The 16060-nt window shown below is 42.6% G+C and overlaps 2 protein-coding genes and 2 non-coding genes across 5 annotated transcripts in view; all 4 read right to left on the reverse strand.

Annotated features, from left to right (window-relative positions):
- LOC111848725 (DENN domain-containing protein 4C-like) overlaps positions 1 to 4762 on the reverse strand; it is a 37635-nt gene extending 32873 nt beyond the window's left edge. For both annotated transcript variants that reach the window (XM_023820941.2, XM_023820940.2), the window contains exon 1: positions 4516 to 4762. The gene's annotated coding sequence lies outside the window, so the exon portion shown is untranslated. The remainder of the gene's footprint in view (positions 1 to 4515) is intronic.
- A 3168-nt stretch (positions 4763 to 7930) lies between these two features.
- Positions 7931 to 15319, reverse strand: haus6 (HAUS augmin-like complex, subunit 6). Its single transcript, XM_023820884.2, has 16 exons — positions 14915 to 15319; positions 14577 to 14672; positions 14402 to 14480; positions 14183 to 14315; positions 13959 to 14100; positions 13114 to 13176; positions 12959 to 13016; positions 12648 to 12821; positions 12058 to 12251; positions 11745 to 11874; positions 11569 to 11671; positions 11394 to 11475; positions 11038 to 11164; positions 9837 to 9944; positions 9140 to 9269; positions 7931 to 8927 (listed from the first exon to the last, which is right to left on the reverse strand). Exons 1-16 carry the CDS (start codon positions 15040 to 15042, stop codon positions 8263 to 8265), a joined length of 2412 nt encoding a protein of 803 aa, XP_023676652.1. The 5' UTR covers positions 15043 to 15319; the 3' UTR covers positions 7931 to 8262.
- LOC111848753 (small Cajal body-specific RNA 8) lies at positions 9429 to 9560 on the reverse strand. Its single transcript, XR_002839377.1, has one exon.
- LOC111848754 (small Cajal body-specific RNA 8) lies at positions 11213 to 11343 on the reverse strand. Its single transcript, XR_002839378.1, has one exon.
- Positions 15320 to 16060: the final 741 nt, after the last annotated feature.

The raw sequence follows: 16060 nt of genomic DNA on the forward strand, positions 1-16060 counted from the left end.
TTTCGTGTTCCAAAAGGTTTCGCCATCTACAACTGCATTCACACGGCACTGGACAGCCCACATCCTCATCTCTGGAATGCAAAAGGTCACATCTCTTGGCCACGATACCACTCGTAACTTGAAGTCTGACAAAGTCGGCCGCACCAGCACCGATTTCACAAGGCCATAGCGGCTACGTCAAGAATCTCTCTGCATCGGGAAGTCGCTTTGATTTTGCCACAAAGCCAACAAGTTCCCAGGGAAGCATGGATAAGCTCATAAAACTCAGAACAAAAGAAGCTTCGCGCTGCAGCCTAGGGTGAGGACAGAAGAATCAATGCTTACGCACGGTACACTACTGGCACACTGAAGCAGCGCTCCTGTCATTTTTTGAGCGAAGATGACATTGCAGCCCCAAACTGGATCTCTGTCGGTTTGAGAATACCATCTTTAAAAAAATGATAAAGAGCACATGATTGGCAGACACCTGCATGACATCAGAGGGAGGCGTGTCCATTCAGCTTATGGTAATAGCCTCAAACTTGAGTCATGCTATTTGCCCTTTGCCTCCAAGGCAACTGGGGCAAGCCCCGCTGCAAAGGGGGGGGGTAGGGGCAGGAACCGACAAAGCTGCGTGTGACGCACATGGCACATCAGCGTGGGAGAGCTTGCTGCAAGTGTGCAAAGAAGCACAGGCTTCCGGAATGGGTGGGAAGAGGCACACAGGAAGTACCATACACACACACACACACACACATTTGTAATTATATCTTTGTGGGGACTCTCCATTCATTTCTATGGGCAAAACTCTAATCCCAACATGACGACCCTAAGCCCTACCCAGCCCTAACCTTAACCATAAATAACCAAGCAAAATACGAGACTTAGTTTTTTTAATTGCATTCACAGATCTTTGTGGGGACCTGAAAAATGGTCCCCACAACGTCAAAATAGCAGGTTTTTACCACACTGTGGGGGACACAATGTAAAATAAACCTAATCCACACACACAGGATGATAAATGATTTCTACCAGAAAATGGCTCAAAGGGCCTTCAGGCACTAATCCCACCAAAGGGACCGACTGTTTTCAGGAACAGCATGTTTCAAAGAAGAACTGAGGTAAATGATAAACTTCTAGGGAATGTTTAACAACCCCTCTCCCCCCCCCGATATTCTGAAATCATCATTTTATATATATGATCATAAAGCATATTCTTGATATCAAAACTGTTTTTGTCAGCCCTATTTAACTCATCACCATTAGAAATCCTCCTGATCTCATCTTTCAACCCAAAGACTGTGCATTTCACTAAAGTGCCTCATAATGTTTTGTGTTTTCATCTGTTTTCCAAAAAAAAAAAAAGAGTGGGAAAAAAACTTTGCAAGAAAACAAGTGTTCTGGGAAAACCTAACACTTTCTGACCTTCAGATTGTGATAAAAACTGTTTTACACAGAGTCCAGATTTGTTTGCTCCCTCAGAACTGGCTTTTGTGAGCTTTGGCTAAAAACACAAAACAAAACAGACGGTCACCACTCAATTGATGAAAAGATGGAGAAAAAAAAGACCCCATAAACTAAAAGAGCAGAGATGGGATTCAAACCCATAACCATCAAGATGTGAGGCATCAGTGTTAACCGCTGATCTACACCACCATTCCAGGAATCTACATTTCAACATTCATATTCATGTTCATCATCACATTTTCAATAAAGTGGCCATCCAGAATTTAGGTTTTGGCTCAGTATGTAAATTCAGTTTTTAAACTGAAACTGATCAGTATCGAAGATCAGAATCTAATGGGTTCAAATAAAATCTTATATAATTTGTTTCACATTTCAATTAGTGGTTTAAAGAGCACAACAACTTGAATAGAATATTCACACTGTCTGGTGCAGTCAATCAGTTTGGAATAAATTCAGTCCAGGTAACTGAATTAACTTCTGAAAATGTTCACGCAAGCTTTCTGGATAGCTAACCCCTCTGTAGTGCCACAGGGACATTAGGACCGAAGAGCCGGACTCCACTTGCACAGAACATCAGGCACTAACCCGGTGTGAACAGCAGACGTGGCCTATGAGGTGCCAAAGGGGGCAGACACCAGAAAACGGTTGAAAGCCCCCGAAAGGCATCCATCTGCCACCCCCCACATTATCATCTGCCACAATGTCACAGGAAGGCACCACCGCCGGAGCGGCAGGCTGCAGCCAGTGTCACCTGGAGCTCCACTTGTGACCACACACATTCTGGTTCAAGCACCAAAGAAAGGCTCTATAATGAAATATTGTCTGTGATACATCCGGCTGAATAGACAGCCAAGCTATAAGCACTCGTTTCCGAGAATAAAACCTGCTCAGTATTTATATATGCAGCGATAACACCACCATGGGAGGTATTATAAAGATATCACCATAATAGGAAGGAGGTCTTAACTGCCTGTTGACCACAAAGGATGGTTGCTAGATTGAGGGACACTCATTGTGGTTCAAATATATCAGGGCGGATTCAAAATATTCACCCAGAAAAACGCAGGATCGACACAGACGAGGGATCCTGTGACTTGTGCTAACTACAGCATCACTTTATATACCGCAAAGTACCAGCTCTCTGTAACGTCACAAAAAACATGCATCGCTGATCTGTCTTGCTGACAACCAGGTGCACGTGGGCAGCCTTCCGACTGATCCTGTCAAAAGTGTCACAAGATTTCCTCTGGCTGTATGTGGTTCACAAGTACATCTTCAGTTTTATTTTTCAGGTAGAGGCTGATTCAGACCGGGCTTACAGAGAGAAAGAAAGCAAAAACTGTGTACAAAGCTCGGTTACTTTCCACTGTAACGGCTGGCAAAAGTAAACTTCATATTACAAGTGCAGGAAGTTGTATAACAATACATTAATGCTATTATCCTGAGCAGAGCCAATCAGTGAAGGTTACACAGGTTACAGTCCTTTACCCAAAAGAATGACCTCACACAGTTGAGTTAAATTTCACTCTGCTACAGACACAAATCGGGATCCTCTGCATTGTGTGATAAAACATCACATCAGGGAGCTAATTTTAAGTGGAGTACCTGCACTTCCTGGAAAGAAGCGAGCGGTGTTACAAACCACAACACATGCCTAATAAAATCTAACAAATGGGTTTCCGGGGTAACCACGCGAGGCATCTAGTAGCCGGCCATGTGACCGTCAATGCAACAACGGCATGCAAATTATGATCGCATGTAAAAAGAAATGAACACACTGGAATATTTAATTGTGTGTACCAAAGGTACATTTATACAGATATGTCTAGGAACTATGACATCAAAGTGGCTAAAAGTGCAGCACTGTTAGCTCACACCACCAGAGTGTGAGGTCATAATCCCAACTTTATTCTGTGTGTGTGGAACTTATGTATTCTCCCCAGGTCCTGCAGGAATGATCTGTGTACATTTCCTCCTGTAGCTCAGAGACATGCAACTCGTCTATCTGGCATCTCTACCCTGCTCACTATACACATGTTTGGTGACAGACTGGTAGCTCATCCAGTGCTACCTGGATAGGCTCCTGAACCGTGACCAGGATAAGTGGTTGGAAGATGAATACTTGGACCTTAATGTCACCTGATGGCAAAGGGAAAGCGCTTTAAGGCAAACGAGTAGCATTATTACCGTTCATCATCAAAGTATTGACGATTATCACCATAAGATGAAGAGCCCCCCCTTAGCGAGGAATAGGGCGAGCCAGCGGATTCTTGTATCATGTAGCCTTGAGCTCAAGTGATAAATCAGCCGCAGGCGGCTTTCATGAAAGTTTAAGTTCATTACTCATGTCGGGGACACAGTTTCGCAAGAAAGCGAATTCACTCCGTAGAAACAGAAAACTACATAACGTTCAGTAAAGGGAGGCAGTAGGACAGAGACGCAGCATGAACAGCATTTGCTGCGCTGTAAGGGCAATAAAGCTCGTTTGCATATGAAACGTCGAAAGCTGCTGGCGACCGCGTCATAGTTTACAGTGAGACCCCCAAGTTAAGATTAACTTTGTAGTCTGGCACGCGTACAAAAGAGAACTATATAAGGGTAATTGGCTGTCACTGCCAACTATGGTACCCGATTGCAAAACAACTGCGACCTGTACACTAGCAATGTGTGTATTGAGGGACCATGAAAAATGACATTTATACGTGATTAGCCTCAGTAAACGCTACCTTCCATAAGTAAGGTAATTCAATATCAACGTGCCAATGTAGCGTACTTAAAGATTGCTGCCATAACCTAGCTGCAAGCACTCAAACAGATCATTCAGATTAGGAAGAACTGATTGAGCATCTCCGAAACCAGCGTTGCAAAGAGAAACACGCCGGCGCTGCATCTCAAACTGACCGACCAAGAAGTCAGACGGCAGATGCTGGAGGACGCATTACAACGAAGTTCAATCATTTTTAATTTGCCAGCGTGACAGATCACGACCTGTTCAAGACTGCATTGTACCATCTAGCTAAAGTGACAGTGGTGATCTAGCCCCAAGACCTTTAAACGCGTGTAACTTACCAGCAGTTTTCACGCCGCCAGAGGAAAGATCGCTGACATCCAGGCGACTTGCTGCTTTTACCAACCCTTGAGAGATATCCCACCCTTGCGGTAACCGGGCACTCCAATGGGAGCACACGGCGAATGCACTCAGGCGTGCTCGGCAACTTAGTTTCCGACTTCTCTGCTATAGCCTACTGTTCAGCTCACCCTAGCAAAAGCGGGCGCCATGTTCGCCTTTTCCTCGCTTTCTCCGGCTTTTCTGAGAGCGCTGCCGGAGGCGGGGCTGAGCCGCCCAGAAGCCCAGTGACGGGTTTTGGTGCCCTCTGGCTTCAGAAACAGGTCCAAACGCGAAGTCCCGTTGCGCAACAGATGGATCCCTACTTCCACTCCGTTTCCCAAGAGGAAGGGAAGGATCAGTACCAATCAGTGCTTTTCTATTTCCTATTAATCAATCTTTCATTATGTAGCACTTTGGTCATCAACGTGTTTGACTTTGAAAATGTACTAAACAAATAGACTGATTTATTGATTTGATTAACTACTAAAGCGATGAGAATGGTTTTCCTATACCACTTTTTTTCCCCATGGTGATCCACATAAATGTTACGGAGAATTAGATGACACAATTCACAATCTACTTTACAGTTATCTATTTTAATACATGAGCATTCCCAAACTGCAGAAGATATATACTTCAGCAGACATCAATTACATTTAAATGTAAAACCATCATCGATAATATAGGTTACAAGGGGGATGTCAAACGTCAAATTGTCCTAAAATAAACATAATCCAAACCAGCTTTGAAGTACAAATACAAAAAGCTTTACTATCCAAAAAACCATTATTTAACTAGGTTTAGTTATATGAAAGATTTTAGACGTCAATACCAGTACAATACAAAAGTGGTAGTTTGACATGACATATTGTCTTGTTTTGGCATTTTATGTTTATATTTTATTACATTCCTTGTGCTTTATATAATATACTATATATAATCTCCAGTCCCTATTTTATACTGCAGTCGGTGAATCTGCCAGAACAAGCATTTCACTGTATGTTATACAACACCACATGTGACAAAAACAGACTCGGGGGGGGACGGGGGACGACACAAATCCAACAAAAGTAACCTAAGTATACGTACAAAAAAAATAAAATAACTACCCTCAAAAAACTCCATTTCCACAGAATTTACAATATAGCTTTTTGTTCAGCTATGCCTGTTCTTTAAAGAATAACATAAGCACTCTATTTTTGGAACATATGGCTGATAGATAACAGGGATGTCTAGTCACAATGGATTTATAGATGGAAACATACCACAAAACACCCACCGTATAGAAAAATCAGGCCAACCAGAATAATATGCATGTAAAATAACAATGCACCAAAGATCTACAATTCCTAATAACACCCAAGGCTCGATGGTAAACATTATCCAAGGTGCAAAGAGCATCTATAAGCAGTAGCATTCATTTACAACATAACCAGAACGCTGCTCCTATAATAAGAACCCAGCTTCAGTTTCCTTCGAACAAAATTATGTACAGCATACTTAAAGAATAGCTGGTCAACAATTAACACATCCGATCCAGTTGTAACCCAACCTGAATTTACTGTTAAAGGATTTTGGGATTACACAATGAGATTATATAATCTTCAGCATTGAAATAGAAGTAAATGGATATTCTCTCCTATACAATGAGGTGCACACACTGATGGGCAAGTGCTCGAAATGCTGTCCACGACAGGCACAAATCGACAGTTAACGTGTTATGCCGAAAAAGGTTCGACTTCATGCAGCCGCTTACAGCACTGGCTTAAAGCACTGCATCCTGGTATTCAAGTAAGAATTGAATTGTACTCTGTACATGACAATAAAAACTTTTAATCCTTGAAATACAGTGGTACTGCAGTTCTCAAACTCATTAGAACTCGAATTTCTTAAGTCGAACCAACCATTTGGGGGGAAAAAAAATGACCTAGATCTCGATCTGAATCTCAGAAGTCAAACCGTGAACGCCAAACTAAAATTACTTGTATGCGCAGGGAATTGAGTCACGCAGCATGTCTCTCGGCAGAAACAAAGGGTAACGCTTTAGTTTCAGCCTCGCATTCGCTTTGATAGCATCGTGCATGTTTACACTGGCTGAATACATATATTTAGACAGTAAAAATAAATTGACAATGATAGACAGTAACAGTAATTATATAAAATACATTTAAAAATAGATTTCTTATTTTAATATCATTAATAATAAACCATTAATACATTTAATTATAATAACATTGTCGTGCTGAGCAGGACAGAACAGAGACAAAGGCGCAGACGTCAGGGTATCGGGGAATACGGGGTTTAATTACAGGTAAGGCAGGCGAAACGCAGACGGACAATACAATGACCAGACTGGGGAAAAAAACTGAAACGCGGACTAAATACATAGGACTAATGACAACAACCAGAAACAGCTGATCACACAGGGATTCCACACGGGGTCAATGAGGGGGCGTGGCACACGGAAGGAGCGGACAATTGGGGCAGGACACATTGTTCGGATACATTTATTTTCTTACTTTACAAATTACTGTTTTGATAAATGTGCTTAGATGTGTTTAGTACAGTATATGCTCTTCTAATTTTATCCTGTCCATTTTATATTTAAATGCTTACATAAAACAATAAAACAAAACACATTTAGGTGTAATTTTTTTGGGGCCGCGAACCAATTAATTGGTTTTCCATTATTTCTCATGGGGAAAATTCGATCAGAACTCGAACTTCTTAGGATTCGAACCTGAGTTCGGAACGGATTAAGTTAGAGTTCTGAGGTACCACTGTACATGTATTTGATCTTTTTCCTTTCAGCTATCTTTTTACACAGGGCCACCATACAAATTAGCAGTGGGGGAAAAAATAAACTAACAGTTTGGATCAGAAGTTGCTTATTTTAAAACAAGTAATGTGCATGTAGGTGATATTTGTATAGATTTATCTACACCCTTCTGGCAGTGCTGCCATTGCAGTCAGGTCTCGCACACTACAAGGAGTAGAAGTTGTCCGACTTGGCTGCAGTCAGTTTATAATTCACCCCTGCAGCCGCCAGCAGATCTCGCTCCACGTCACGTCAGCTGCAGACAGACCTAAGCCCAAGGTCAAATGCACCCAATGTAAAAAAAAAGTACATAAGGTCAAAACGTTAAATACGCTCTCCGCCCTTTGGCTAAATCAGATAATTTTTTCAGGTGATGTTAAACACAAACAGAAAAAGATATTTTTTTAATTGGTCAAACATAGTATCCACGCAATAGCAATGTAAAATAAAAAATAATCATAAAAAATATCGAGGGTGCTATAGCACCCCCAAGCAGCCCCCTGCTTAACAATTGGCACAAAATTTTGCAGCAGTCAAAAATGAAACCCCAGGCAAACTACCTTTACTGGACAAGTCAACTTTTATTTACATCTTTATTATAATTTACAGCATTTAATTTCATTTTCTTTAGCAGAGGATTTCAGTCAGTTTGCAGGCAAATGGTTCAAACACTGACTGGGTTTTCTATTGGTAAACTACACATTTTGTGTTTTCAAAAACATCGAAAAAGGTGTCAAAATGATTAACGCTACTTTGTAGGGTGTACAACAGAATGTTTCAAGCTGTTGCTTTCACACTGGTTAATCTTTGGAAAAAATTAAGGAAAATGGATATTAAGTGTCAATGTACAAGTGGAGGCGGTGAGTAAATTGCCAAACTTAGCAAGGAGCTAAAAATCATCCAAAGGAGAGAATGTGACCAGCTTGGGAAGGCTACACCGACCTTTGCTGGGAGACGGACTCTCCAGTGCATCAAAATCTAGGGAGAAGACCTTATCTCCAGCTTTCCAGTCTGCCTCCTCTGGACTCTCCTCGTGTAGCTCTAGAGTCTGCCCGTCGTCCTGGTAAGACATGTTGCTGTAGGCTTCTCGGATCTTGCTGAGCCTGTCGCAAGCAGGCCGCAGATCCCCCTCAAAATCAACGAGGTTCGGAAACAGCTGAGGGAAAGCTAGTTCTTCACAGTCGTCCTCCAGGGATCCATTGCTAGAGCAGAGGCTCTCGTCACCCAGCAGGTCAGGCATGGTCTCTCCGACAATCCCAAACTGGACGACGACATCGCTGTCGTCAGCCTGGGAGTAGGCAGTCACCGCGGAGTCAGTGTCCAAGGGCAAAGTGGAATTCAAGGACTCTGTGGCCCGATGAACGGGAGCTTCCGGTGTCTGCACCACCGCTGCACCAAGAAGGGATTCAGTTAGGCTCGGACAAGCAGCCTGCGGAGCTTCATGGCTGGGAGGGGAGCTCCTTCCTGTGCAGTCCGCAAACCTCCCAGAGAGACGGGCCTTCTCCGCTTCGCTCTCCTCCAATGCCCTTTTCCAGGAGCTCTTCACTTCAGAGACTGAGAAACATCCACAAGCCAGTCACCCCCCATTAAACTCATTTAGTTTCACTCATGACTGAAACATGCCTAGCATTCAATGTCACGGCAAGCTTGCCGAACGACGCCGGATTCAACTCCATTCACGCTTACTTTATTTCCACCCTACACAGCGAGCCAGCATGCGTTAGGTGTTGGAAAGTGCTGGAAGAGAGAACTGGAAGACCACTTACTGAGGCTCTCTGGGGTGCGAGGCAGCTGCTTCCGTGTGGAGAAGGGATCCGAAAGGGTGCCGAGCAGGTCCTCCAGATCCAGGCTCCTGATGCCATTATCCACAGAGCTACCAGTGACAGCTGCTGCAAACTACAAATGCGAGTAACAGATGCAAACTCTGTAACCACCACCAATGCTTAGTCAGAATCCCTAAAGCCTAGTCCCAGTAAAGGTTCTGCCACCAAGGCAATAAGTCTTTAATGAGCAGAACAAGGAAGCAAAACTGAAATGCACACTTGGGCCACATGGGTTTGTCTGCCCCGTATCTGTCCGTTGCGGTTTCCCTCAGTCCGCCCCGGTCATCAGAGAGCAGGAATGCTATAGGGAGGGTCAGTGACAGGCAGACCAAGTCTTAGGTCAACCCAGGTATCATCACTCCCAAAGCAGCCAAGCACGTTTCCCTAACCTCACACCAGCCACCCAAGTGCTAAAGCCCAAACGACTCATTTCATATTACAAATGTAGAAGATGTACATCACTTTGGACAGAAGTGAGGGGAAAAAAAGCACATCACAGTCTGAACTCAATAACAGCAGTGTTTCATCAGTGTGTATCTCAACCCTACAAAAGGGGGGGGGAAAAAGCTAAAAACATTTGAACATAAAGCAGGTTTAAGCTACAGGGAAGACACAGGAAATCCCAACAGTAGCTGCATACCTGGTCAGCAAGGTTGTCACATTCCTGATCCAGAATCATGGCCTTTTTCTTAGCACCAGTGACCCGGGGCCTTGGTATCCTCACACTGCCATGCTTCGGCACACTAGTCTGCAAAAAGATGGAGCGGCATGTGGTTCAATTAGGCACTGAGACTGGAAAGCAAATCAAAGCTTTTGTCTTCAGTACACTGCAGATTATTTAACAAAAAAAAAAAAAAAAAAAAAAAAAAAAAAAAACACAGTAGGGATGGACCAGTCCACATTCCTTTCGGTTCAGATCTGATTCTGATGCACGACTGCTGATAGATTGATAAAACATTAGCATAAAAAGCCATTGTAATAATTCACACTTTTAATACTAATACAGATGAAAAGTGCATACTTGAACTAAAATAAAAATTGAATTAGGCTACTATAAACATACTGTTCCATCTTGTAAATGTTTTTGGGGGATTTGCAGTTAGTTTTTGAATATCAGTTTGAAACACACACACACACACACACACACACACACACCTTAAATTTCTCCCACTGACAACAGCATCACTTACACTTCGTTGCAATGGCAGCCCATCATGTATCAAACTGTAGTGAGTGTGCAAAACTGATCAAGCCAGTTACTCCCAAATCATCCACTGCTTTTTTCGTACTACTCATGTAGTCTCACAATTGTGCGCGCTTTTAGGAAGATTTTCCACTAAACGCTACTCCCACCTCTCAAAACTGTTTTTAAAAAGATTCCAAATCACTGCTATTAGTTGCCGTTAAAAGCGTAAAATACTTCCAGATTGGTCACCCTCTTATCTGACGTTCTCACTCTCCCCCTAGTGCGAAGTGTATGACGACAGACGGATGCCGCTGCTCTCACACCAACTGTGTGACAAATATAACCGAGTTGCAGTGTTACTGTTCAGCTTGAATGCCACAAAAAACATCTAAAATGGGAAAGGGCTGTTGTGCGATTGATTGCACAAATAGATTTAACGTGAAATAGGAGCTCTCTTTTTAGAGATGCCAAAAACTAAAGAATCACATGGATCGGTCACGCATGACCGATACCCAATCTGTCAAAAAGGTCTGTATCGACACAAATACAGAGCTGAATATTGGATCAGTGCACCGAAGACAGCATTACCCATCTCCCCAGAAAATTTCAAATCAGGTCACAACCAACTAATCAGCCTCTGGCACAAATGAGCTACCTGCGTAGAAGCTGGCGAAGGATTACAGCAAGGCGTGGAACACCTAGAAGTTGGCTTGCAGGGGGTTGACGGTCTCGAAGATTCTGTACGAGCCACTGACTTGTTTGCTGGCGCGGTGGCAGAAGAGCTGAAATTACAAATGTATGGAATTTAGCTTGTCATATCAGCAAATAAATATTGTATGCCCCGTATCTGTCTGCAGTGATTTCTCTCCACTAACTGCAGTCAAAGAAAGACAGAGATGCTATAGGGAGGATTTGTGACGGACAGGACAAGACAGACCAATGCCCGAGTATCACCCTCCCACAACAGTACAGGTATTTGTCCATCAGATCCATAATATAACCCATAACTACCTTTCAGGAGCGAGATCCTTCGTGCCCACGTTCCCTGCAGAAGTAGGACCATGACTGGCTGGCTTTTGCGTAGGCAATTCATCTATGTAGCAGAAATAAGATTGTGAACAGATTTAATTTGAATCTACAGAAAGTGTCGCAAAAGAATCCATGGCAAACAAAGGGCTACACTGACCAGGAAGCATTGCTGGGTACTGCGAGAAGATGCAGGATGTCAAGCCGGCTTCAATCACTGGCTCAAAGGACAGAGGGGCCATTGGCGATAGGAACTTCAAAGCCTGCAAACAACCATCAGAAACTTCACTCCCCTCAAATCCAGGGTTTCCAAGCTTCACAATGAACACTACTTACAGGGTCCTCAGTGAGAAACAACTCCAGGGGTGTCCGACCAAGGCTCTCAGCCCACTTTCTATCCCACGACTCCTGCATATTCTGAATGAATCCCTTTGCTTCTGGGATCTCCTCCTTAGTTACTTTCCGCCTGGGGGTGTAGAGGGATGGGAGAAGGAGAAAAAAAAAAACACACCCATTTTGAAAAAGCAATAGCGAGAGGGGTAGAAAAATAAGTTTATTCATTATTGGCATGCACACACACAAACACGCACACTTGTTTATCAAGGTTAACCTTGATAAACACCACCCATGCCTACAGTCTCCTGCTTACCCCGTGAGGCGCAGGGCGTCCAAGGCTCGGCCTAGGAGCGAGGCCTGCTCCTCCAAGTGCTGTAGGTCGAACTCTGGGGCAGCATCTCCCAGCTGTGCACATTCCTGCTCCAAGAGCACCAGGGCCTCCCGTAGCAGCTCCAGCAAACGGAGAACGTTGAGCTGGCCTGCTTCGTACACATTCCCTGCACTTGACTAGGACATGGGAAGGAGACTTACTCGACCATTCTTCCATCTTCCCAACAGTCATGAAAGGGGTCATGAATAGCTGAGAATACCATCTCCAAAAGGGATTGTAAGGTCTAAGGATTTGATTGCAAAAATTCTGCTATTTGCAAGCAACTTCCATAAAATTTGGTCAAGTGACTTTTATTCAGAAGCCAGTTTTTAATGCACAAAGCTAATACAGAATAGCCCAAGTTTCTTGTTGGAAAGGGGGCAACCCTGTATGGAGACCAGGCAGCACCAGCTAATCTGAAGAAATTCAATCGCATCTCAAAACACCACAGGCGCTGCTGAAAGGTGAGCCAGCACCAGACGTCGATGGCTATTAAAGCTTAACTAATCACCCCAAGGCCCACAACATCTCACCATCTGACATGAATTCTCAATCTGCTCCAGCAGACATCTTGGGATTTTAAGGACACGATCGGTCCCATCCAGAACATACTGATCAACATCTCCTTTGACCACACTGTCCACAACTGCCCTCTCCTTCTCCAGGCTGGATAGGATCTTGTTAACACTTGTCCACAAAGACCTAACCTGGAAACAGCACATATTTTCATATTTTGCATTGGGGCAAAAAACTAAAACCACTAACAAGAACTTAGAATTTCTGTAGTTTCTCTTTGATATCAATAAAAATCATTCTAATGATAAAAAAGCTTTATAAAACAGACCTTTATAATCTTCTCACTTAGAATATTTTTCGGCTGTTCGTCTTCCTGTTCATACATCCTACAAAAGAAAACAGCAATTTAATAGAACAAAGACTGAAGGAGTGCAGGCCAAGTCCATACTGGCTTTGATTCATTAGTCTGACAGGCAAGCCTACTTCAGTAAGTAGTCATATTTCGCTTCTTCGGCTCTCAGATCTCTTAGGGATTTCACAAGAGTCCTAGGACAAAAGCAAATCAAGAACTTTTAAACTCGGATTGTCACGATGAATGATTGATGCTTACAAAAAAAATAAAAAAAATAATAAACTGATGAGTGAATCTACCTATTCTCCCATTCTCACTGACTGGCGAGTTGTGTGCACGTATAAATCTATATTTTACACAGAGTCAAATTTTTGCACGCGGATTTTCTACTATAGTGTGTTACTTAAAATTTACTAAAAATGCATTCAATATTCTTTGCTAACAAATACATTTACAGTATATGCACCAGTACTGTACCTTTATTAGCAAAAAAATGCATATCTTTGATTCATTGAAGTTACCTCCTCTAGCAGTTATAACAGCAAAGTTCAAGACATTCTTTGAATGAAATACTGCCGTTTCATTGGATGAAACAGTTAATTACTGCATTTAAAGTTAAAGGACAGCCTAGAATTTGACTATGCCATCACCACACAATCAGTTAAAATGTCAGACCTGCACTGTAATATACTTTTTCCTTGTTAAAAGGAAATTTGACTTAAATTCTCATTTATAGTTGTCCAGTCAACTTTCCAATGCTTAAAAAAAAAAACAAAAAAAAAACAAACACAACCCTACAGTTTATGAAAAAAATGGAAAAGTGATAAAAACCCACACACACACACACACACACACACACACACACACACACACACACACTTAGGTCTGCAGTCATCTTTCCATCTTACACAAGGTAAGGCAGTGGATAAGCACCCCCGTAACTCCCATGCAAAGCCTTCTAGTAAGAACTACGTACCGTGCTTTGCGCTGGTAGCTCTGAATGACACAGTCCTGCTCCACAGCCGCCTGGAGAAACCTTCTCTTCACCAGCTGAAACCTCTTCACCGCCATTTCCAGAGACTGAGCTTCAGTCGCCACCGATTCAGGGACCCACCCGTCTATATAAATAAAATATAAATAACAACTCACAATACAGCAGAATGCTTAAATGGCTGAACACTGCACTGGTACAATGAATACCTGTAGAAAAGGACTTCATTTCCTGCAGCATGACGTGCTTGGCCAAGTGAAACATCAGACTGATGAACTTTGGTCCTCCTGGGGAAAGGAACAAGGACGCCACGACTTTAGGGAAAGCATTCCCGTACTCCGCCTGAGGAGACACAAGGATTGGATTAGGATCAGCACAGAACAAGTACAACTTTTCTGAACTCGACAACCCAGATGCTGTATCCTTACCGCTATATCGCGGAGCCAAGCGAAGGTCACCTTCCGAAATTCAGCATCTGCCTTACGGTCCAAGACCGGCCAACAATACCTGTACGTTTTGAAAATGACACGCATATGAGGGGCAAAAAAAAGCACCAATATTTTTCTACAACTGAAACAAACCGGAAGATACATGTCACCTTACCGGAATAACTCGTGAGCACGGCCTGGATTAAGTTTTTCAAATAAAAAGTAAGTGACAATGTAGAAGGCGTCCTTGTTCGGCTTTTCAAACATATTCCTGAGGCCAAAGGAGGAAAAGAACATTGGTTATTTTCGGCATAATACAGAACATTCTTTAAGGTGATGGGCAAGTCAAAATCTGTAGAGCAAATCCGACGCCAATTATGCATCATCGGCACGAATTAAAGAAACCCAAGAGGTGACAACTGAATAATTCTTAACTGATAACTAATTCTTAACCAACACAAACGATGGCGTTTCGCACGGTTCTTTTTGTACATTGAAGATTCACATACTTACATCCCCAAGTTGACGTGACGGACATTAGGTTTGCTAATCCCCGCGGAAGCTACAGCAGCTTCGGGTTTGAACTCAAGACACAAAAGAGCCCACCACAAATACTTGGAGTTTTCTTGAAGGTTAGCCATCTTCAAGAACTTCAAATTATAGACAAGACCAACTTCGATCCCGTTGTTACTAAACAAAATAACCTAGTCTAAACATGCATGAATGACCTGTATTTTAAACCAAACATCATACGATGGCCTTCCATATATCCGACGTAAAACTTTAACAACAAAAACACACGAATCCGCACTTGACGCTTTATAAAACGAAAAGTGGGTTGGTCTAGAACGGGAAACCGCCAAAACCATTCAATACGAGGCCCATGGCCCGGAATTTATTCTCCGACTAATTCCGGCGCGCGCACATGAAACGCGTAGTCGTGAACTGCGTTTTGTGACGTCATGTTTACATGAAAATCAACTACCCCTACCGTGGTTTGAGGATGTCACATTTTAAAGATTTTTCATCTAGCTATATTTAAATGCGCAAGTGCCTATAATATTTCAGTATTATTCATGCTACATCTTTGTATGCAAATGTGTAAAAAAAATACTAATAAAAGTTACAGGATAGCCTATGACGCTGGATGGCGCTCTTCCGAATTGAAAATAATAGTTATTCACAAATTCAACGGTAGAGGGCATTTAATCCCCGATAATCATAAAAAATAAACGACTACGTTCATTTATCGCCGTTTAATTTAGTTGTCCGTATTTTGAGTTGTATTGGAGTATGACTTACGCAAGGCTATATTGTAATGATAATGACCCTCTTTTTACGAAATAAAAAAATGATCAGGAGGCTCCTGAATAACTCAGATGGTGGAACATCGCCCATTTATAATCTGTGGTTTCAGGGTTGAAGTCTGAATTTTGGTAAAAATACATTTGAGGGTGATATGTACAGGGTTACAGGTCTGGTTTTTGTGTCCAGAAAATTATGTTCAAACCCTGCAGTCACCAGAGCAATAATATCGCTGTTGGATTTTCGGGCAAAGCCTTCAACCTCGACAGAACCAGGTGTCCGGGCTACTGCTTGGCGCTGTGCTCTGATCCCAAAACTGTGTCTCTAATATACATGTCTTTGTCTCTTATGGAG

This window comes from Paramormyrops kingsleyae, chromosome 12, assembly GCF_048594095.1.
Source record: "Paramormyrops kingsleyae isolate MSU_618 chromosome 12, PKINGS_0.4, whole genome shotgun sequence".
Lineage (NCBI taxonomy): Eukaryota > Metazoa > Chordata > Actinopteri > Osteoglossiformes > Mormyridae > Paramormyrops > Paramormyrops kingsleyae.

Coding starts and splice junctions, on each gene's coding strand:
- haus6 (XM_023820884.2), bottom strand. CDS start 15,042: ATGGCTAACCTTCAAGAAAACTCCAAGTATTTGTGGTGGGCTCTTTTG. Junction 13,177..13,958: donor AGCTACCAGCGCAAAGCACG/GTACGTAGTTCT, acceptor CTTTTGTCCTAG/GACTCTTGTGAAATCCCTAA. Junction 11,165..11,393: donor AAGGATCTCGCTCCTGAAAG/GTAGTTATGGGT, acceptor TTGTAATTTCAG/CTCTTCTGCCACCGCGCCAG.